The following is a 23,755-nucleotide window of genomic DNA, read 5'->3' on the forward strand; positions in this document are numbered from 1 at the left end:
TCTGTCATTCAGGAAAGTGGTCAGTCCCTCTGGAGTAGAAAGCAACAGAGCCGAACAGCTGGAGGAGGGAAGAGGAGCACCGACGCAAAACGAAATGTTAAGCCATCTGTGGAGGGCGAGCTCATCAGTGAGGAGGATGCCAGCAGCGTGCCAAAGAAAGGGACCAAGGAGTTCAAAAAGAAGAAGAGAGACGACAGCCCGTCCATCTCCCAGGCCAAGTCCGACAGCGCCGTCTCCTGCACGAGGAAAGCCAAGCCTCACAAGGACGACAGAAATGACTTGGCAGCGTGCCGGTACGTGATCCCTCCCCAGATCTGCCCATTTTCCTTTCACATGTTGTCATCCCAAATGCTAAAAAGTGACGATAACGTGGCGGTAATGGCTTCAACATGTCTGCACTCTCCAGAGTCCTGCTGGCTGAGTTGGAGACACATGAGGACGCTTGGCCCTTCCTCAAACCTGTTGACCTGAAAGCTGTTCCCGGGTACAGAAAAGTCATCAAGAAGCCCATGGACCTCGGCACCATCGGGGAGAAGCTCGTCCACAAGCAGTACGTGCTGTTATGAAAATATACTGTATGTACACTATTGTGTGTTTTTATGCACAATGATGCTGTAGTGTATGTTAATTCAAACTGTGAACATTTATTACACAAACTAAGATACAGTATCTCAAAATAGAAATTTAAATAAATAAGATTTCATGAGGTCAGAAGATTTTCCTATTTCCTGAGGACTTGATTAGCATGTCAACATTTAAGCAATGTGGGAAAAACTGGTGTTTAATATGTTGTGAGTGCAGAAATAACGGACAGAATAATGAACTTTATAATGATAATTCATTTGCATTATTTCTATTGAATACAGGTACTCGACTTTGGAGACGTTCATCCTTGACGTGAACCTGGTTTTTGACAACTGTGAAAGATTCAATGAGGACGACTCTGTAATTGGTCGAGCCGGCCACAACATGAGGAGATTCTTTGACCAGCGGTGGACTGAACTGCTGCAGTGAACCTCCGCTGATCCGTCTTTCACTCAAACTTCACCCCGGAAAAGAAAGTGGCACATCACCGAAATAACGTAGAAGTGCTGCGTGACAAGTTGACGGTCCACTGATGGTGGTGGAGAAAAAGCACTTCATGAACTTGGATCTTAAAGTGCAATATTGTTTCCTTGAACGCAACACACAGACTCCTGAACTTAACATTGTATTTGGAAATTGTTTCCAATGTATAAAAAGGCAATTTTTTTTGGTTTTTGCTATATTAGAACTTGTGCGTGTCTGTGTGTGTGCGCGCGCATGTGTGGTGTGTGTATTTATTTCCTGAAGAATTTATGTTTGAGTCTTTTCTAAATAATGACAGAAAATGGCATACGGCTGTTAAAAAAAAACAAAAAACTGCTTTACTGGCTATTAAAAAAAAAATCAAACTGTTTACAACTTTGTGGCTTGAGTGTGTTGCAGGATGTACCATGTTAAATATGAGTGATTACTGACACATGAAATATTACTGCTGTCTTATTTGTCACATGAATATTCTGCACGTACACTTTGTGCACTAATGATGTGTGATTATAACACTGAGGTGCATTCTTGTGTCACTAGTATCCAGTATACGCTTGTTTCATATCCGAGCATTTCCTTCATCCAAAAACCTTGTCAGACAACCTGCTTCTGGGCTTCAGTCCAGTGGGGGTCGGACAGTGGCACGCTCCACTGGAGACATCTGGAGACTGCTGACGTCAGTGGAAAGGCAGTAACTCCACTTCATTATGGATACAGGAAATAAAAGTGGTGAGTTTGGTGTAAATGCAACATTCAACGAGTCCATTAATGCACAAAATATACTTTCTAAAGTAAAATTATCTAGCTGTCACTACTGTCCCATTTGTATATACAATTCTAATTGTTATATTATTTTTACATTTGTTAGGAAGCTTTTCTAATATCATGGGTTGAGTAAAATGACAACCAGACTAGATTTGAGAATCCCACAGGATCTTGAGATCATTTTCAAACTTCAGAAGTACAGTACCTACTTCATTTATCCAGACAATCTAGAAACTGAAGAAGTTGATACACACTAAAATACTTTTAAATACAGCGCGTCGTTTTCGATCAGAATGTGACATTGGATTATTTTATATCGTTGGAAAATCAGTGAGGTTGTTCAGATATTTGTTTACATTGGAGCAAATCAGAATTATGAACTGGAACATTTGCATAAAAAGACACGTGGACTCTGACCAGAACTCCAACCACATGACCGATAACAGGAGATAAACAGACTGGAGGAGGAAGAAGAGGAAGTGTTTGCGCTCACAGCGTTGAGCCTGTTGTTTGTTTCATTTAGAGAAACTGGGAGAAGAAAGAAACAAAAAGCGGAGCCGACTCGTCCCACCAGGTGTCACGGCTGAAGATCCGAGCATTTTGCGCCACCTTGTGAGCGCGCTTCTCCACCCTCTGCCGGGGCATCTGTCACAAGATGGTGTCGGTCGTCTGCTCGCTGCGGCACCACACGGACGAGATCCGCTGCTGCGCCTTCTCCGCGTCGCTGCTCGCGACCTGCTCGGGGGACAAGAGTCTGCGCGTGTACAGCACGGCCGACTTCTCCGAGCGGCCCTTCTCCCCTCTGACGGGACACGACTACGGGGTGCACTGCTGCCGCTTCAGCTCCTGCGGCGGACACCTGCTGAGCTGCTCCACGGACGGCAGCGTCCTGCTGTGGAGCGCGGCCAGCGGGGAGGTGACCGCGGCGCTGCGGCACCCGGCGCGCAGCGCGCTGCGAGCCTGCGCGCTCTCACCGGACTCCTCCTCCGTGCTGGCGGGGGCCTCCGACGGCACCGCGGCCCTGTGGGACCGCACCTCCACCGCTTTACGCAGGTACAGTGCGAGGGTCAGGGTCACTGTGGAAAAAAAACGAACTAACAACACACAACTGACTTTTTGTTTTGTTTTCTTTCTCAGAATTCTGAGTTAAAAGTCAGAATTTTGACTTCAAACACTTATATTCACGCTTCAAATCATGTTTTGAGATTTGAGTGTCTGGATAAAGCCCACACAGACACAGAAAGAACATGCAGATGATACAATGAGATGAAATGCACTAATTTCTACATTCCAGTACAAATAGTAGTTTTCCAATCAGTTCTCTGTCTCACCAGTTGGGAAAGGTGACTGTCACCATCACTAACATCTTGGACAAATAGTCAAACGTTAGACGTGATAAATTAATGACCTCAAAAACAACATTTTAGCCATCCTAAGTCCATCTTCTTTTCTGTGCTTCATAGCAACATCTCAGTCTCCATCAGCAGGTGGAGTTGTCGCGCAACAGTCAGATTTTCCCCGAGTCCTACGTTTCTGGATTTGATCAGCACAAGTATGTGATGCTTGACTTCTCCGTCTGAGCCGCGCATCCAAACTGCTGTAAATGATTTAGGAAAACGGTCAAATAGTTTTAAACGGGCAGAAAAAAACAAAAACTGTATTCCATCATTTGCGGGTGGCGTGTTATTATGACCCCGCTGTGATCCTGGATGGATGAAAGGTTGTTTGTTTGTTTACAGTAAGATAACAGAGAAATATTCAGGTTTGAATTACAGGATGACTTTAGTATAAGTTCAGCTTCTGTCAACCTGGAGAAAAGTGGAAGGAGCGAGAATGAAAGAGCAGAACAAACACCGGAACTACCAGCTTAGTAATCCTGACAGAATCCGATCAGAAGGAAAATGTTAATTACCTGAAGTGATTTTGCTCCGTCATGGCTCCTACAGGCACCCCGAGGTGTGCCACGGTCTCTTGGGGTGTCCCAGTCACACTCCGTCCAGGACTCTGCCGTCTAAAACAAACATCACTCAAAGATCTTCTCCAGATGAAGTCCTGGGCTTTATCTCTTCCCTTTGAACTCACATTCTGTTCACCGACTCTGGACAAACGTTCCCCCTGCAGATGCAGCGTGGTGAGTGAAGCCAGCGTTGTGGCCTGCTGCTTCTCTCCCTGTGGCCAGATGTTTGTGACCGGCTGCACTGGCGGAGACCTCAAGCTGTGGGATCTGGACATCAGCCTCCTGCACCAGGAGAAAGACGCACACGACCTCGGGGTCACCTGCTGCAGCTTCGCACCCCAGTTCAGAGTTGGTAAGAGCCGAGAGTCCGACGGAAAGCGTTGCACCTTTCTTTTTTTTTTTAAATGAAATTCATTGATTCACTTGGAGCGACGTTTGCAGATGATTTCCTACAAAGTCTTTAGGATTTATGATGGTATAGAAACGGGCTGACGTTAAAGGGAGTGTGGCTCCTGTTCTTCCATTCCCCTTCTCTCTCCTCTCACATCATTCTACTGTTTATTGAGTTTTGCTGTGTTGTCTGGTCTCTGTAGGTATTGTTCATGTGTGCCGTGGTTTTATTGTTGCACTGATATCCATGTGAAGAGGACGAGTGATACTGAAGTGCTACTTTCAAAAAGGGGAAATCGACATTCAAGAAGTGGAATAAATAGAATGTACTGGAGTTTCCCCACCTCACTTTCAAACCATTTGAAATATCAGTGACAGTCCGTTTGAACTGTATATCAACCGATTCCTGGGATTTCAACCGAAAAACTTCTTATATTTATGTTTGTTCCCCTCTGTTGTTGGGACATTTTCTCATAAATGCATAAATTGTTTGGATGAAACCGAAGTTTCCTCGACTGTCACAGTTTGTAATTTGGAGTCATTCAAGTGTCGCACATTTCACTTCAATCAAAAGCCCCTTTTTTTTTTTTTTGATCCGTGCCGTTCTCCTTCACAAACAGGCTGTCGGATGATATTTGTTTGTTTGTGGACTCAGCGGAGCGCGCGCATTCCGAGATGTGTGATGTGCCCACTTTTGTTTTGCAGATGACTGCTGTGTGGAGTTTCGACTGGCCTCCTGCGGGCAGGACAGCCAGCTGAAGATATGGATCGTTTCCCAGCGTGAAGGAGCAGGTAGGTCAACCCTGCATCCGCCTGCTCGACCCAGTGCTCTCTCTCTCTCTCTCTCTCTCTCTCTCTCTCTCTCTCTCTCTCTCTCTCTCTCTCTCTCTCTCTCTCTCTCTCGAACTGGTTTAACCTTGAAATTTCTGCACGGAATACGAGCATTTTTTTAGTGTGTGGAGTAAATCAGCTGCAGTCTGACTCATTAATAATGGATCACTTTGAGACACAGCTGTGTGTGTGTGTGTGTGTGTGTGTTTGTTTGTGTGTGTGCGTGTGGACTTGGAAGGAAATCGGGTGCATACATCCTCTGTGACATTTCTATCTCGTACCACTGACAGCAGAACAGGAACATTTTGTGAAGGTTGTGTAACCGGGCCACAGACTGTATTTTCGTTAAGTGCGCGAACATGCCATGTTGTTAGCCTCTAAGATGTGTTGCCGTGGTAACAGCCCGACGCGATGCGTCCCACATGGTGACCCGAGTCCGCAGAGATTTCTTTTTTATCTGTGAGCAGATTGCAGAAGGACGTCGAACAATGCCCGTCCTCTTCATCTCTTCAGAGTGCGCTTCTTTTCATACGTGAAGCAGCTGGCAACAGGCCGGCCTTTGTGAAATGTGAGTTTGTCGTGTCTGAGCGAGAGGACAGGCGTGCTTGAACCCTCCTCTCTCGCTTTGCTTTGGAAAAATGCACTCAAGTGTAGGTGATTCAGGGAGGGTGGATCACAAGCTACGATTGCTGTCGGTATAGAATGTTTTTCAAGGCTCTGCTGGCTTTACATTTTCTCGTTTCATGATGCGGCATCCATCAGAAATAAATAAAAATTAATTTCCAATTATAGGTGGACCATGCAAAGGTTATACATCGAGTGTTCTGAATTTTTACAGTGTGGAAGAAAAATCACATTTATGCTATTAGAAAAGTATAGAAATTCACATTTATTTGCTAAACTATAATAACTAAATGTAAATTAAACCCAATGCAATAATTTTCAAATATCATAAAGACATATTTCTTTCCACATAGAGCATCAGCAACATATCAGAAGTTCAAACAGACATTTTAATATTCATTGAAAAACATTTATTTGATTCTGATGGCGATGACGTCATCAAAATAGTTGGAACAGAGGAAATGAAGGTAATTGGCTCAAATCCAAAACAACAACGCCGGCTGATTGGCAACAGGTCAGTAAGGAATCTTTGTGCTCGGAACATCACTGCGAATACTCCCAGAAACGAATGTCTGTGAACAGCGGTCACCGTGCGAGCCGCTAATAAAAGCTGAAGCTGAATCGTACGAAGGAGAAACTAAACACTTTCCAGAAAAGCCTGTCTTTTTTTTGGGGGGGGGGTTTAAAAATCCACTTTTTCTAAGTCAAAATGGAAAAATCCTCTGCGGTGAGGTGGATGAAAATGAGACGAAGTTAAGTTTTGCTAAGCCACGTGTCCTGCAGACGACAGAGGAGACCGTCCTGGTAGTATTGGTGTCTGTGGTGGTGAATCAACAAAGCAATAGTGAACCAAATACAGCTTCCATCACAGCAGCTTTGGACTTCAGCTGTCAAAGACAAGGGGGCGCTGCACTTCTTTTTCAGATGTGCCGCTGCCGTGCTATTCAAAGTGAGCTCTTATTTTGAAATCTGTAAAAATTTCTCAGTTTCAACATCTGATGTTTATGTTTTAAGAAAAATTTGCTTAACGATATTCACAAATAATAGCTTCTTTTTTTTCTATTTATCAAAACATCCCAGGGTTGAATTTTAAAAAGGGTAAATAGGAGGAGCCGTGACGAGACGTTACATTTAGTTTTTTGGCTTTTCTATTGATAAGAAATTGGGTGGTTGTGTCCTTTAAAGGGACATTTTGAAAGACTCCAGGAGAAATGCAAATGAGAATACACAGAGATTTTAGAGGATCCTGAGGACATGTGCTGGTTCTCCTTCCAAAATGTTTTTTTTATTTTTTTTATTTACCTACTTAAGCATGCAGAAAGTTCTGATATAAAGTATGAACTGGGAGTGAATGGTGAATTTTAATCTAATCTATTGTGTTCATCTACAACATACAGTATATAAATCCGAAAGAGTCACGACACTTTAGTTTGATCTTCTTTTTTTCTTTCCTGTGTTGATGATGAAGTACAGACTCTTCCTCCCACAGTGCCAGGCGCCTCCCATCAATCATGGATATACACAGAATTAAAAAGCCCCTCCGACTGCAAGCAGCATTAAAACTCCTATGGAGAGGAGTGAGCTTTATTACCGGTGCGTTTACTGGCTGACAACATAAATGCTGCACCAGGACAATTAGTGTTGTGGATGTGAACGTCTCGGTGTTTGTGATCGAAAAAGAATGTTTAGTTTCCAAGCAGCTGTCAGCAGGAGGGCAAAGAGAGTTACAGGTTCCTTAAAGTGTTTGAAAGACTGAGTTCAGGTATTTTGGGGGGGGGGACGGCAGGAGGTCCACGGCTACGATTCTCACACACAGTTTCACTTTGCTGTAATCCTGCCTCTTTGTGTGTGACTGTGAGCAAGGAATCACTAATGTGAGAACCGGCAGTTCTTCTCACCGTACGCGGAGGTGCCCGCTGAAGTTTGGAAGTAGATTTCAAGGGTAAAGACCGGCTTTGAAGGTCATGCTAAATTTCAGGCCTCTTAATATCTGCTGCAGAAAACGGGAGGAAGGAGGAGTTTTAAAAAAAAAACAACAAACGTGAATCATTTCAAACGATTGTTTTGCGAGTCTGAAAGGTGTAAACACACATTATCCACAGAGAAGAAAAACACTGCTGGCTCACATTACAAGTTTCCTCCTGCCGTGATCTGCAGCTCACAGCACATCTTATTGACCGGGAGGGAAACGCATCCCTCAAGTTTTAGTGTTTTTGTGTGGGGGGGGAATGAAAATCATTTCCTCCTTTGATTGTTTTGAATCGCAGCTGTAGATTTATCAGACGTAGCCTCACAGCCCAACTGGACTCATCGACACACATTACAAGTTCTCTTCCTTTCTTTCTGTAAAAGAAGAGAAACGAAGCACTGGAAAAAAAGGTTTTGCTGCAGGACTTAATGTCGTGAAGTGGAAAAAGCCATTGGGAGTAGAACTTACTGAAATAACCTAGACCTCTCTTTTAGGGGTACATTATGTAATAGTAGAGTTTTGTTCAGTGTAAAACAATTTATCCTCAATCAATACATAAAACACAAGGGAAAAAAAACATAATCTCAAAGATCAGGCCGCATAAGTGACACTAAACAAAAATGTGTGTGTGTCTTTTCACAGTCTGGTTCGACACTCGTTCATCATTAAAGTCCGTTAGAGAGTGAGTGAACATGTTGCATCACAAAAGTAACTGTGTGTGTGTGTGTGTGTGTGTGTGTGTGTGTGTGTGTGTGTGTGTGTGTGTGTGTGTGTGTGTGTGTGTGTGTGTGTGTGTGTGTGTGTGTGTGTGTGTGTGTGTGTGTGTGTGTGTGTGTGTGTGTGTGTGTGTGTGTGTGTGTGTGTGTGTGTGTGTGTGTGTGTGTGTGTGTGTGTGTGTGTCCGTCAGCCTGCGTGATGAAGCTGCTTCACACCCTCACCAGCCAGTCAGCTCCACTTCTATCATGTGACTTTTCCTTTGACGGGGAGCTGGTCGTCTCGGGGTACGATATGATACGATACACAATTCCCTTGTTCTTCTTCACCTTCTTGTTTTCCTTCTTGTTCCAATTCATCTATTTAAGAGCTCTGATAAAAAAAACCCTCCTGCTTCGTCGGCTGAGTGTTGATCTTCCTGTTTCCCGGTGCCACTTGTTTTGGCATTTTCTGTGAAATGATGTGCTCATTTGGGACAAATTAAGTTTAAATGGATCCCCTCTGCATCCTGAAGTGCTGCTTTTTATCTGAGCTGTAAACAGCAGATGCCAGTGCTGAGCAGCGGTCCTGCTGTTCTGTCAGCCGGCCACCGGAGGAGTGCATGTTGCTGTATCACAGCTTCTGTTGGGTTCTTCTGCTGCTCCTGGATTCAGTTCAAACATACTGAAGGTTAATCTGTGCTCATTTACATGCTGCACGTTACGGATAAATTCACTCTTTTTTTTTTTTTTGCTTCTTTTAGATTAGAAATCTGTGATGTGAACGCATTCGGACTAATCCACTAAACTAATCAGACATTGTTTAATTATTCTGCAGCTCGGTGGATAAGAGCGTTGCAGTGTACGATGCGGTGAGTGAATCACTATCATCCTCCCAATATCAGACTTGCTGCTTCATTTTTCTGCAGAAAAGAGCATTTCTGCGGAGTAATTCACGGACCCGTCTCACGTTTTGTTTTCTTTGTTTGCAGAACCTGGGAACCCTGCTGCACACCTTGAAACAACACAACGGGTAAATGACCTCCTCTGCCTCCGCGGTACAATCCCCGTAGCCAGATATCAGAATGGAAGTCCCGCTGTCTCAGATCAGAATGTGTGATTTTGGCCTGATTAGTTCTTCCCAGAAGCTCTGGGTGCAGTGATGCAATAGTACATTCACTGGCACTTCTTCTTTTTTTTTTTTTCTTCCCCTGTACGGTCATTGATGTGGCACCACAGGTAAGAACCAGCAGAGAGCTTTGAAGTGCTTGAAAGGATTTAAGATCCTGAGCAACTCATGGCGAGGGTTTTTTTTATTTCTTTTTTTTTTTTTTTTGGGAGTGTGAGGTGTAGCTAACTTCTGAAGCCGATCTCTTCCTGTGCCAGTTTCAATTCGTCTCACACACACACACACACACACACACACACACACACACACACACACACACACGTCTCCTCTGTCCCTCCTGCAGGTATGTGACTGCCGTGGCGCTCTCTCCCTCCGCTCCGTGGATCGCGACGGGCTCCATGGACAGATCCGTAAACGTGTGGAGAATAGGCGATGGCGAGAGCCCGGCTGGTAAACACTCGGCACAGACTTTGCTTCTGTTGGCACTTTTCAAACGTACAATCCTTCCACTTTTTTGGGGGGAGAAACCGACCAGTAGTGATGGTGCAAAGCCCCCAGAAGCCGTTTCCAGCCGTACACGCGCCTTAAATGCATGTGTACTGCTGTCTGGCTGCAGCGTCTCGAGGAGGGATTGGGACTGGTGTTTATTAGTGCAGCGGGGTGAGACGACCACCGAGCCACAGAGAGTTGCTGTTATTGAGGTGAACGCTCCTTAAAAGAAAAACGACAAAAAAAAAGAAAATCACTTGAACCCCACATGAAAGAAAACACTGGGAATATTAAATGAAACGGTGTGATCGTCGGACATCTGGAGGCCTTGGAGCTTCATCAGCGTGGCTCTCCCATCTGCCATTAATCAAGTTGCTTTCAACAAAGTAAATTCCTGCCCCCCCCCACCCCCCCCCCCTTTTTTTTTCTGTCTTTGCTTCTTTCTGTCTCTGTCGCCCTTTTAATCTTGTTTCTTTCTCTCTGTTCACATTAAACTTATTCTCTTTTATGTTGTTTTTTTTTCTCTTCTTCTTTCTGCAGCAGCTGAATCAAAGCCGACACCGTGCCAAGGTAAATAAATGCATCAGTGTTTGGCCCTTCGAACTCTTCCTCACTCATTCACATTTTCCCTTTGAGTTTAAACCAGCGCTGCTTTATTTGAACAACTCGCGCATTGCGTGTGAGGTTCTGGTGTCACAGTTTGGTTCAGGAGTTTAATTTTATGTCAGGACTCAGGGAAACAAAACATCCTTTTCATTGTCTTTTTTTTTTTTTTTTTTTGCACATGATGGCAGCCACTTCTTGTGATTTTGTTTGCTGTGCAGGTATTTCCGGCAGTATTCTCAAATATTGGTTTAAATGCCCCGAATCAGGTCGAGCGAATGGAAATTCAAAACAATGAATTGCGTGAAGTAGCGACTGTCTGGCTTAAAAGGATAAGGCTGGCTTCAGTCGGTGTTTCTCCTAATGTGAGCAAATCCATTAAAACAAGAGAAACTGTCTGCTTCTTCGCTCAAATCTTTCCCGGGCCCATTAAAGGAAGTCTTATTTTGCTTTCCAAGTTATTTTCCAAAACATATTGTATCTTTATTTTTCAGCCAAGCTTGTTTAGTCATGAAGGATTTTCCTGCCATGAAACTTTTTTTTTTTTTTATTTCTTTTTTTTTATTTCCACAGAATTTATGGCAACAACATGTTGGTTTATAGCTGCAAACTAATGTCAATCCCATCCGTCTCACACTGTGCTGATTACCAAAATCTTAGCATACTAATTCCTGGCGCCGAGCACTTCCAACACATCATATTGGTACTCGGCTCCGCACACAGTCTCCCTGGTAAAGTCGGAGTAGATTTTAAAGTAACTTTAGAAGCTGGTGTTCGACGTGAAGACCTGAGAAATATTCCGATGACAAATGGTGACAAACATTTGTTATTATAGCCTCAACAATTTGTAACTTGCTATGTACGCTTAAAGCATGCGTATATTTTTTTCATGCCTTTCAATTGGGTTGTTTCACAGAAGTCCTTTTCTAAGCATGACCACACTACGATACTGGAAAGTCGTCTTCCTCACCGTCTTGTACAGAACTGTGCTTGTACAGTGAATTTCCTGTCTCTAATTTCCCGTCCGTGGCTTAATAGCATCAGAGCTGCAGTACAAAGCGCTCAGCTGTCAAACGGAGTAACTTGGTTCCTAATTCAAACTTTAATCTGAGTTGAATCTCCGACCAACCATGAGTGAATATCATCTGGGTTTGTATACATGAGCTTTTACTGAGGAGCAGCAGAGGACAGACAAGTGTAGGAGTTAACTTCATGTTAGACACTTTATTTCAGATATGAATTACTAAGTTGACGGCTGCCTCTCCAGTGTTAGTGTGGACTTTTGGTTGAGACTTGTTGAGCTTTCTTTAGCAAAGCGTTTAAAGCTGGCAGTGGTAAGAAGAAGAAGGAGAAAAAAAAGCTTCCACTTTAATTTCATTTGCCATGTGGTATTTTTACCAGCTGAGAAACTCACAAAGAGCCTATAAAAAGTAAAAATGAGTCACAACAGCTGCATAAATTCCTTGGTTGCACAGACCAACACCAACAAAGCAGACATGATGCAGGAAGCATCAGACTTCCTGAGTTGTGTCTGCACACGTCTCTGACTTCGGTTGTTCTGTGTCTTGGTTACGTTTGTGAGACCCGATGAGGTTCGGATGGCAGCCCGTGCACGCTTCCAATCAATCGACTGCACAAAAAGAGTGAACACACCTGAAGGTGAGCTCACACGCCCCGACTGAAAACACCAAAGTGAACTAGATTCAATTGCTCTGTTCTCTTTCTATTTCTGTCTGAACCAGAAACTGAAGCACAAGAATGAGCAGCCTGAAATAGACTGAGACCGAACAAACAGTGTTTTCACTGAGGGATGATCACACATTAGTCCTGCTCCAGAGTATGTGGGACCGACTTAAGATAAACCGGCAGCGTTGTTTGAAGAAATGAAGGCGCGTCATTGAGTGTGAAAAGTTGTTTCCAGACAACAACACGTCTGAAGCACAGAGAAGTGCACGAGGACTTTTGGCTGAACGAGCAACACTTATTACAAGGATCCGCTCATTGTTGGTTTTAGTCTTTTCGAGGGGATTTGTTGACAGAAAGATAAAAAATAGACCATCGGCATCCTTATCCTTTAGGCTGTGAAGAATGGAGACGAAGAAAAAGGGGATTCATACGTGCATCTGTCCAAGTAATTAAACGCTGCAGTCTGAGCCGGGCGCAGACTGCAGCGAAGCGCTGAGGTTTTCATGCTTCTGGCACGACGACTCCATGACTCAGCCTCCCAGACTGAGAGACTCCAGACACTATCAGCCCGGGCTGCAGAGGAGGTGGCGTTACTCCGCTCACTGTTGTGTGGAGTCGTAAGTGAATATTTCCACTTGGGAACTTTGCTGGGGGCAACATTTCCTTTCGGTAGTTTTCCTCCGGCTAAAAGGAAGCTGACGCTGCATCTGAAACATCGACGGGAGGAAAAGCACCAATTCTCAAGTGTCCCAGCCGTGACCATTGAAACCTGACTAAACAGCCTGCAAAGTATTGCCCGTCAGCAACGGTCTCTACTATGAATCTCCAGTCAAATGAGTGCTTTTTTTATTATTATTTGATTATGTTTGCACGCCCGGTTTTAACTTTGAAGGGTTGTACAACTCCAACCCCCGCCAGAGCTCCTGCGTCTGAGCAGCATGCTGCACGTTAAAGCACAGATTTTTTTTTTTTTGGCAGCGTTATCCAAGAGCAGAAAGGTAGAAGAAGTGAACCGATATTCAATTATTTAGGTCAACTGAGGCACCGGGAGGTGAGGACTAGGGGGGTGAGTGTGGAGTGGAGGCTAACATGTGGACAGTGTGGTAATGAGCTCCGCCTCTCCGCCCGCAGCGTTATCCTTCACGAGGCTAATGATCAGAGATGGGGAGCTGTGAGGCCGCTGCGAGTCGCCATTAACGGGGCCAACGCGCAACAGGCCAGTTTGTCCTCGCTTCCCGTGATAAATGACGGCCACTTGCACTTGTGGTGTCGTCAAGGTTGATGAGCTGCATGCTGTGTGTGCATGTATAGTCTGAAATAACACAACTGGGCTACTTTCTCTTTTTTTTCTCTCTCTCGCGTGGATTGTGTATGGAAGGTCAGGCCTGTGTGTTGCTCAGTGTTTGGTAAGGGAAGACATTAAATCTGTGCCGTCACACAGCGTCTCTATCAGTAGGAAAGCACACGTCTCCAGAAAATAAATGGTTAAATTGCAGTATTACCTTGTTTTACGTTGTGGAAACTTGAGTATCTGTGTGTGTGGGTGTGTGTGTGTGTGCACGCTGAAGTGATTATCATTCCTATACTGCCACAGAGGGAGTGTGTTCTTAGAGTGGAGTGTGAGGGGAAATTGTTTGTTTAGTTACAGGCAATGAAGCCACAATAGAGAAACACTTCCTCCCATCCTGTTGTGTGTTTTTGCAGGAAGGAAGTTGCCCGCTCCCTCCAGGCTGCTGCCTGCCGACTGGACGGAGGACGACGTGCAGGACTGGCTGTGTGAGGAAGGACTGGCGGAGCTCGTCACTACCCTGAAAGCCAACAACATCGACGGACTAGAGCTTTTGCAGCTCAACAAGGAAACAGCAGCTGAGCTGGGAATCGGTGAGGAAGGAATATTATGCAGTCACGCACTTGTGTACATTTGTGCAGCATGCACACACACACACACACACACACACACATCCACTCTCACAAGTACTTTGGGATTCTGTGTTTTTCGAGGGGATTTACAGTATGATCCCAAAACATGACAAGACTGAATTGGAAAGCATTGATATAAGCTCCTTTCATCAATGCTCTGCTCCATTTTTCCTCCACATCTCCGACCAAACGCTGATCTGATTGAGAGGCTGCTTATACAACCCTAAATCATGCCGCGCGGACAGTAACCATGCAGGATGACCTTTACCTCAACAATGATAATCCCTCTGAGAATAAGATTAGTCCCATTCAGAGTACTCCAAGGTCACGGTGTGGAAAGTCTCCTTTTAGGTAAAAACAGCGTTCACCTGTTTATGAGCACCTGTCACATGATTTCTGGTTTATTTTGAAGTTATTAGTATTTACTTGTTTACCACATTCTAGTATGGACATATAATGTAGCAAGGCTTCCACATTATAAACAACATAATGCACACAATACAAGTGTAATAAGCATAAATAGACCGATTTAATCTCGTGCAGAAAGTTAAATCAAGCTCGCATTATCTCTAAGCAATGACCAGCTTGACCGCCACTTAATTCTTATATATTTATATTTTCAGTTTGAATTAAATGTGTAATATACAGTGTCTGTAGAAATTACTTATAAATTCATGCAAAATGGCTTTTTCACGGTCCGAAATTGATCCTTTCAGGCTTTTGGGGAGTTTGGTTGAGCTCAAGTCTTTAATCTCCATTAGATATAACAACTTGACGTTGACTTGTTTACCTATCGTAAGTCTTTGGTGTACGTGTTCATATTACTTTATTTTCATACTGGTCTGTGAAAGGACATCACCCCCAGCGTGGGAAATAAAGTGCGACATAAAGCCAATAACTCACCAGTAACTAATAAACCATAAAATGAGAATGCAGTTCGAGTTATTGATGTATCTATGAGCTCTTCACTCATTACTTATATTGTACATGAGAAGAGCTACCGTCTCTCACTGTTAGCTGCGGTGATATTTTGGTAAACTGGATAAAAATTGCCAGTATAATTCTTGATCTGACTCCTCCTGACAGCGCCATTAAAGATGTCCGACTCTCGATAACATTGAACATTAGTCCGTATCCACACGAGCTGTGATGTGTTTGCATCTCTAAATGAACATTAGCTCAGCTTAGTAAGAGTTTGTTCACTTGCTGGCGACAAACTGGGAGCTTATCTCATTTGTTTTTGTTGCTGCTTCTTATTGTCATTAGTTATTAAAACATTTCTTCCGGTGAGCTCTGCTCTATTCTGCATGACTGCTGAAGACGGTTTCCCCTTCACAGGATCACCTGCACTTAAAAATAATGGCCTTTAATATTGGCCGATGAAGCGAACTGATGTAATTTCAGCTTAATGAGTTAAAATTTCCCAAATTTTAATTTACATTAACTAGTAACTCCACTCTTTATTAAGGACGGAGCTCATTTACAGCACAACACTGATTTTTGGATTTGCTTGGGAGGGATTAACTTGTCCGACATCTCTCCGTCCCCCGACACACGAGTCACAACACCGGCGTGGTCAATGTTGGTAAAATTGTTGGCAACAACTTCATTACTCAATTTATTCTGCGATTACTTTTTATTGCGCCAACTTCATGTGAATAGTAAAGAAGCGGAGCTGGGGTGTTTCAGATCTTTTGATCTCAGTGGTAACAGCATCAGTGGTTGCTACTAGTTACAAGGGAATGTTTCAAAACAAGGGAAAGTTGTGTTGTAGTCCTCGTAGAAGCCATTCTGTCACGTCTGTATGGAATATTTATGCCTATTGTCAGTTAATAACCTGCCTGTCTTGACACTACAAATACGATATGTATATTTTAGATGTGAATAGATTCCATTGACCCGTTTCGAAGTAGTTTGCAAGCCAGAAAACTGTGGGCCACCCTTCTTTAGATGCTTTAAATGTCTTCACACACTTCCTCATGCAGCTAAACTGCTTTACATTTACTGTGCGAGTTCATTCAGGCCATAAAGTTCTCTCTAGAGCCAAACGTGCACCTGGTCATTAAGTATGGTACACATATGTATGCGCTGCAGAATAAAATGAATTATTTTAATGGAAAACTACGGTGAGTTGGTGAATTCCTCCACAAGGGAGCAGTGTGAGTGCTTTCCCGCATCAGTTTTGCACCGTGCTGTCTTGAATTCTTATTTATTCTCCCACTTTCTGAAGGGAATTTAGAAGGCTGTTCTGTATGAAAGCCCAGAAAAGCCTTCTTTAGCCTAATTACAAGTACTTTGTGCCGACCGTAATCACATAACTGGCTGCATAACAATCTCGCCCTCCATCACAGTGAAAACGCTCTTCTTGCCGCTGTTGTGTTTTGCTTTAATTGCACTCCATTCCAACGACAGTGAAGCCAACTCTCCCCTGCTCGGTAATGCAAAGCATGTCCTATGACGTCTCCGTGTGTTTGTTGTGACGGACAGCTCCCGTCATTACACCAGAACGAGGACAGAGGAAGCAGATTGCCACTTTTTCTCCTCTTTTTCTGTGCCGCCGCCTCCCAACAACTATCATTTTCCATGTGTGGAAAGACACACACATACACACACACACACACACACAAGGGCAAATTAGATTCCAGCACACGTTACTTGATGAAATATTCATGAATCTTTGAGTAAAGGGGAAAAAATAAAAAAGAAGCCTCGACATATCTCTGCAGAGACGGCCTCACCCTGCACATTTATTGTACCGCCGCATCGAATTATCAATCTAAATGTAAAGTGGACAGTACACTGCTAATGGCTGGTGTCAGTGAGAAACGTGTGGGAACTTATGGGAATCTTAAATGAAGCATTACCCTGCGAACTGCAGCTTTACCATCCGAGGCTCGTTCATTGGCTTAATCGCAGGACTTAATGGGTTCACCGGGTTCCCTGGCACGAGGGTGCCGAGTGAAGGCTGTCATTATTATTTATATATTTGTTTTTATATGGACCCTTGATCTGGTGTGGATCTCAACAACCACTGCTTCATCTGTTTTGCTCGAAACTTAAGTGCAGCATGATAAAAGCCTGCATGTCATGGTAACAAGAAGGTATAGGCTCTTTTCCGTCTCTACTTCCTGCTCAGTGTTCAGTGTGATGTGCTGCAGTGGGTGAAGTGTCCCGTCTCCTGTGGACTGTAGCTGATTGTTGAGCTCTCTTCAGGCTGTCGGTGGCTGATTGTGTCCTGTTAATGCATGAAATGTCTTCGGAAAATTGCCGTAATTCATCCTGGTATTCCACAGGAAGCACTTGAATATAGCTGCGCAGTTGAATTCAATTCACTATTGTGAAACAAAGCAAGACGTGCTCTCTCTTGAAGAGCCCCATCGCCTCCTTTTGACATGTTCATGTTCAGGGTTTCCACAGTGGATTATGTTCTTCTATTAATCTCCTTTATCCTCTTTCATACACTCGCCTGCATCCATGAACCTCGTCACTTGTCCTCTTCAGCTCCATCCTGAGGATCCTTTTCCCTACTTAGCTATCATCACCCTGACATACGTGACCAAACCATCTCAACCTCACTTTCCTCCCAAATGGTGCAACATTCAATCATAAATCCTGTTTTTAAACTCATTGATCACCACTACCAATGCAGCAATATTGCACAATAAGCACAATATTGACATAAAGGTAATGCGTTTCACCAGAATTCTGTAAGAAAAGAAAGAAAATACATTAATTCTATGGCTGCATAGTCTCACTTGTCCAGGTAGGAGGCATCTCAATGCAAATTGAACCAGGTCAGTTGGACTTGGACATATCGATTCAATTTGCATTGAGAGGAGTTCATTTCTAGTTTATGGTTTCATGAAGTTCTTGTATTTCATAGTTAAATTCTTAGACTTTATAATATACTTCATTCCCTGTTTTTGCTTCATGCATCAACCGGGTCAGTGTTGTATTAGCATTGTATTAAATCCAAAATATAAACCACTTCTGAAACTGTCTGGCGCCTCCTTTTTTTTGTGGTGACAGATAAATAGTTTGGAATCTAAAACGTCTGCATAGAAATGCTCAAGGCATTATATGTTTACAAAAAGAAATAAGACTTCTGAGTGAGTCTTCTCTCACTAAACAGTCACGTCCATTTACGAGTTTCAGTGTTTCTGATGTATTTCACCACCACGTTGAACCTGAAATGAAACCATGAATGTGGGCTTTCAGTGCAGACTAACTTTACTTTGAGAGGGATAAGAAGTTCAGTGTTTTACAATTTACACATTTTAATTTAGTTTAGTTAAAGTTATATATCCTCAAATTTTTGCACCAGAAATCATGATTTTAAAAAAAAGACTTTGAAATAGGAAACAGCACCGCTTCAAAGATAAAATCTGAAAGCTTTTAAACTGAAAATGTAGCATTCAGAAAGACTAGAGAAACCCCAGAAGCTAATGAGATGTTTATTACCACTATTCCACTTTTTTTTTTTTATCCCATCAGTGTGGGAGAACATTTCTTATTCATGTATGAACAGACAGGATCGTAGATGAAGTGACACTATCCAGACGTCATTCGTGTCGACTTCATAACTTCAAACACCCCAATTCACCTGGATGTGGAACTGAATCACATCTGGTATTTTTCCAAGTTTCCAGCTATGCATTCTTTTGTTTTTGTTGTTGTTGTTGCAGGTTAGAGGCCCTCAGATTTAAGTCTTGAAAATTCCACATTCTTTTTTTCTCTCTCTCTCTTATTTTTTTTTTGGGGGGGGGGGGGCGGTCAAAATACTCAGTCATCCAAATTTAACAGGTTTGGAGGCCATCGGTTAGAGTCTGTAAAATCCTGGGTCGAAGGCCCTCAGACCGAGTGTGTAAATGATTCTCCTTCTCATGCTGTGATCACTTTGTTTCAATGTATTTCTTTTATTTCTTTGTAAAGCACTGTGAATGGCGTTGTGTCTGAATGGTGAAAGATTCATATTCTGACAAAGCTTTTTATGAATCGTACCAGCTGTTGACTATGAACTCTTCAATGCACAATTCCCCAGGATGCCTGGTATCAATACACTGACTCAGACTGTGATTCTAGACTTTATAGCTCGACTTTCACTCTTGATGCATGAGAGTTGGCGGCTCTGCTTTACTTGGATTTAAAAGACATTTATTTGATGTGTTTTGACCGGTCTGCTGCTAAAGCAGCTTCAATCACTGTTCGAGGAAGATGGATTTCATCTTCCTGTGAGAGATATTTCAATCAGACATGCGGCTCGTCCTCCCTGGCAATAACTCTGGTTTGAGTTGGATTTTAATTATAAAGCATAGATATTAATAACAGTAATGCTCATGTGAATGTGAGTGGAGGTGAAGGTTTCTTTTTCCCTGACGTCACTGAGCAGAATCCTGAGCGTTGCGCTCTTCCTCAGAGTCGGTGGGCCTCCGCGGTCGACTTGTGAGGAAAATCGAGGCCCTGAAGGCAGAGCAGGATGGGTCGGAAGCCCCCGATGAATTCCAGTGTCCAATCGCCAGAGAGCTGATGAAAGATCCAGTAATTGCTGCAGGTTAGTGGACGAGCATTACAAATAACATAAAAACCCGTCTCCGCGTCAGGCATTTTATCTCCTTTCACAGCTTCACCGCTTTAGTTTCCACATACAAGACCTGAGTGTGCAATGTGTGCTCCACAGATGGATATTCCTACGAGCGAGAGTCCATCGAGAGCTGGATCCGAGGCAAGAACAAAACCAGCCCCATGACCAACCTGCCCCTGCAGACCACCCTCCTCACGCCCAATAGGTCTCTGAAGATGGCCATCTCACGGTGGAAGTGCAGCCAGTAGACAGCAGCCGAGTGTGGCAGGATGCAGATAAACAGGCTCAACAAACTTCCACCTTGTGAAGTGTACGCACACAATCCTCTCTGTTAGAAACTTATACGTTAAAAAGAATCACCTGTTAGCTTCAACTTGGGCTTCAGTGATCCAGTTCAAGAGAAACTGGATCATTTCTCTTGCAGATGTAAACATAGATTCCAGAGGAAAACTCAGTTTCTACACTAACAATTTGGTCTTGGATGAGTTGCTGATTTTGGTTGGCAGTATGAGACAACTCTGGTGTAAAACCGCTGTATATCTTAACAAATCTCCAAACCGTAGATTGAAATGTCAGTCAGCCCGACTGGGATAGTTTCTCACCTCGTCTTACAAGAGCTGTAGCAGAAATATTGATTAGCTGGTTTAGCAAATGTACGTCTGGTTAAGTGCAACCAATGATGCATGTTAATTTATACCAAATACTAAAGAGGCTGTTTTCAGATTTGATCTTATAAGTTCAGACTGTATAGAGTAATATTCCTATGATATTATTAAACTGCGACTTCGACTATTCTTTACGGTTTCTACTCAATTCACCTTAACTTAAAATTGAAATGATGCCATGTTTTGTACATGTGGTGGCAGTAGTGAGTCACTGCACCACCCAGTTTGTCTTCAGTCCAGCTCTTTTCAATTTCTGTTGGTCAATTCTGTTTGTTTAGTTGAGTAAAGTTAGTTTTTTAGTTTGGAATTATTAGCTCCAGCCTGTTTAGTTTACTAATCAGTCTGCCAGTTTCTTTATGTACTTTAGGACACAAGATTCACAAGACTGGCTGACTAACTTGAATACCTGTGCCTTTTCATTTCAATGACAGTCCATACTGAACATTTTAGTGGAAATAAAGGTGGATTTCAATGTGCAGTTACCATCTATAGCCACAGGAGACGCTGTTCAGTTGCTGTCTTCCTTGTTATACTGTTTATTTTGAGTAATGACCTCATGGTCGTGAAATGCTTACACTCCTGTTGAGCATCCCAGCGGTTGTTATCTTCCCTGTATTTCAGAAATAAAGTTAACACAGCAGTTTGCGTTTTCCTCGGTGGGTCTTTATTTCGCTCTCCTGTGGTGGCTATGGCAGTAATGATCTATTACAGTATGTGATCACAGCTAATAAAGCTCACAATACTGAAAACATGGCGACAATTGCATTTAACGTACATAATAAAATAGAACCGATGGCACTGTGCCCCAAAACCATTTCTGCTTTTATAGATTTTTTTTTTTTTTACTCTGTAATACAAACTGCAATTGTAGCATGCACTTAAATCTCAACGTTATTGAGAATCATAAAATGTCTTAGTAGCTGTGCAAAAATAACTATATAAAATATATTGCTTTTACAATTAACCAAGCCATTGGCGCTGTAAATAAATTAAACTAGACAGCAACAACAAGCAGATACAGAAAGAAATTCAGTGTTAATGGTGATTTATATAATGTACAAATATATTTAACAAATGTTTGTTTTAGAACCTTTTAACACCTTTTTGAACAACATTGTGCCGAAAACTCAAAATCCACCAGTCTGGACATGTCAATACACTTAACACGGACCTTCACGTAAAAGAAGGAAAAGTACATATTTATAGAATATACACAGCTTGAGGATTTATAACATCCTTCGTTAAACACAGGAATGACCATCCCTTCAACTTCCTCCTTCTATCTCAGCACCATGGACGTGATGAACACAGTTTACACTGCACCTCCATTCACAACTAATAACAATATACTGTAACCGAGTGTGATGATGAAGCACTACTGTGGACTCACTGTGTGTAAAGTGCTTGCTGTCACCGTGTCGTTCATCAGGATTGTAAAGTACATGTCCAAATACTTCCTTCAGTGCAATGTCTCCAGCTTGGCTGAACAACGGCGGACATGACGTCATGTAACAGAAGCCGGCGGCCGTCAGTGGCAGATTGAGACGGGTAAAACTGGGCGCTTTCTGTACGCTGCTTGGTGTGTCAATTCGCAGGAAAACAAACCGCCTGCAAACTGTACTTCATACAAGGCTTCAAAGTGAGAATGTAGTCTGTCGGGGCTGGTTAAGAAAAAAAACTAAAGAAAACAAACTTAAAAGGCGTTCTCGCTCCAGGTTATTTCTGTTGTGAACTGAAATAAGATCTCTACACATTGGACTCTATAAACGATCGCTTTGGTTTCATCGAAGCTACGTGGATGGCAGGATTATCTCGGGCGAGGCCTGGCTGCTTGGGTTTACTGTCCAGGAAAGCGTGCGGCATAGCCAGCGCTGGCTTGGACTCTTTGTAACAGTTGGCGGCTTGGCAGAACTTTTCTGCATATTCCTTGGCGTGCATGCCGTTTTGCAAGCTACTCATTGCCATTGCCTGAGGTGGTTTGTGCTGCTCCTGGTAAGCGCTGACTGGCTTGCCGTACGACAGCTCGCAGTCGATGGGCTGCAGGCTCATGGCCGACATGTGACCCACCAGGCCATCGGAGGAGTGGTTCAGCCAGCCGCGAGTGCCGGCCTGCAGGCTCTGGTGACTATGCAAGATGTGCTGCTGCTGCTGAATTTGCTGCTGAATTTGCTGCTGAAAACGAGCCGTCTTGTCGGTGACGCCCATGAAGGGTCTGGGTTTGTAGTCCACCGTGGCACTGGCCTGCTGGCTGTGCTTGGCTTTGTCCGAGATCTTGGTGCGGACGTCGGGGCCCAGCTTGCCGCTGTCTGACAGGCTGCTGCTGGAGGCCAGGCTGCTGGTGGAACTGGACACGCGCATGCTGCTGCTGCTTCCTCCCTGCGATCCCACTGCACCACACATCCCATCTTGTCCAGGGTCTGCATGATGGGCCTGCAGGGTGGGACCAGAGCAGGCCAGGCCGTCCAGGGAGGACGCAGAGTGGGCCGACAGCCTGTCTGGCCCCAGACCTTTGGAGCTGCTGTAGGATGAGAAGGAGGCCTGTGAGGAATGGAGACTCTCACCGTCACAGCTGTGACCGATGGAGGTGGAGGCAGCTGCCAGCAGCATGCGGTTTCCATACACAGGCTCATCAGCTGGGGGGGGCAGGGGGCTAATGTCGATACCAGGGCCCGCTTTCAGCATGCTGGACATGTGTCGGCTGGGTAAAGGGCTGGAAGGTGCGTACTGAGATTTGGACCCTGAAGAGCGGCCCCCCATAGCCCCCGCCTGCATGGAACTCATGTGCTGATTGGTCTTGACTATTTGGGCCTGCTTGGTGGGCTGCAGGACCAGAGCCTGCTGGGCCATGGCCTCGCGGTGCTCTCGAGGGTACCGGTGTGGAGGAAGCCTGCCGGGGCCCGGAGGTGAAGTAGGGGTCAGACTCTGATTGTGATGTCCCACACTGCTGCTGACGGTCGCTGAATCGGTGGACAAGACTCTGCTGAAGGAGTAACTGTTCTGGGACCAGCTGGCTTCGCCCGTCCTGTCATGCTGTAAGGCCTCCTCATCCTCGTCCTCTTCTTCCAGAATGTCTCGCTGGCCGTCCACGCTCCGAGCCAGGCTGTGCTCTGAGGGCTCCTCCTGTCCTTCGTCTTGCTCCTGGTCAGATTCGTGTCCTCCCGACGCCTGGCAGGAAGCAGCTGCAGCCCCAGTGAGGTTTCCTTTGGTCTGAGCTCGCTGCATCTGTTTGCACTCCTCCTCAACTCGAGCCAGCAGACGTCGGATTTCCCGGTTGTTGGGGCACAGCTTGGCTGCTTCATGGAGGTCAGCCAGGGCCGCTGTAAACTGTCTGTGGACAGCCAGACGCATTGTTAACAGATGCAGAACACAACGGTGGCCAGTTAACA

At 44.2% G+C, this 23,755-nt stretch overlaps 3 protein-coding genes across 5 annotated transcripts in view; 2 read left to right on the forward strand and 1 right to left on the reverse strand.

The window, feature by feature from the left end:
- LOC308118675 (bromodomain adjacent to zinc finger domain protein 2B-like) overlaps positions 1-1,439 on the forward strand; it is a gene marked incomplete at its 5' end in the record, with an annotated part of 22,807 nt that extends 21,368 nt beyond the window's left edge. The window contains 3 exons of the mRNA XM_080478185.1: positions 13-293; positions 407-550; positions 867-1,439. Coding sequence (XP_080334311.1) covers positions 13-293; positions 407-550; positions 867-1,014 — 573 coding nt within the window. The 3' untranslated portion in view covers positions 1,015-1,439. The remainder of the gene's footprint in view (positions 1-12; positions 294-406; positions 551-866) is intronic.
- LOC308118773 (WD repeat, SAM and U-box domain-containing protein 1-like) lies at positions 1,268-21,021 on the forward strand. Of its 2 annotated transcripts, XR_013935903.1 has the most exons (12): positions 1,268-2,886; positions 3,955-4,142; positions 4,886-4,972; positions 8,512-8,605; positions 9,135-9,168; positions 9,289-9,329; positions 9,769-9,875; positions 10,455-10,484; positions 13,908-14,084; positions 19,540-19,674; positions 19,801-20,088; positions 20,129-21,014. XR_013935903.1 is itself a non-coding variant. In XM_080478320.1 (11 exons), the coding sequence occupies exons 1-11, from the start codon at positions 2,489-2,491 to the stop codon at positions 19,950-19,952; spliced, it is 1,443 nt and encodes a 480-aa protein (XP_080334446.1). In that variant the 5' UTR covers positions 1,268-2,488; the 3' UTR covers positions 19,953-21,021. The 2 variants fall into 2 exon arrangements, 1 of the variants encoding a protein (XP_080334446.1); XM_080478320.1 differs by having other exon boundaries at positions 19,801-21,021.
- Positions 21,011-23,755, reverse strand: part of tanc1b (tetratricopeptide repeat, ankyrin repeat and coiled-coil containing 1b) — a 96,385-nt gene continuing 93,640 nt past the window's right edge. For both annotated transcript variants that reach the window (XM_080478319.1, XM_080478318.1), the window contains one exon: positions 21,011-23,697. In XM_080478319.1, the coding sequence (XP_080334445.1) occupies positions 22,116-23,697 (1,582 nt within the window). In that variant the 3' untranslated portion in view covers positions 21,011-22,115. The remainder of the gene's footprint in view (positions 23,698-23,755) is intronic.

The sequence above is a fragment of the Lipophrys pholis genome (genome assembly GCF_963383615.2).
Source record: "Lipophrys pholis genome assembly, chromosome: 13".
NCBI classification, from domain to species: Eukaryota; Metazoa; Chordata; class Actinopteri; order Blenniiformes; family Blenniidae; genus Lipophrys; species Lipophrys pholis.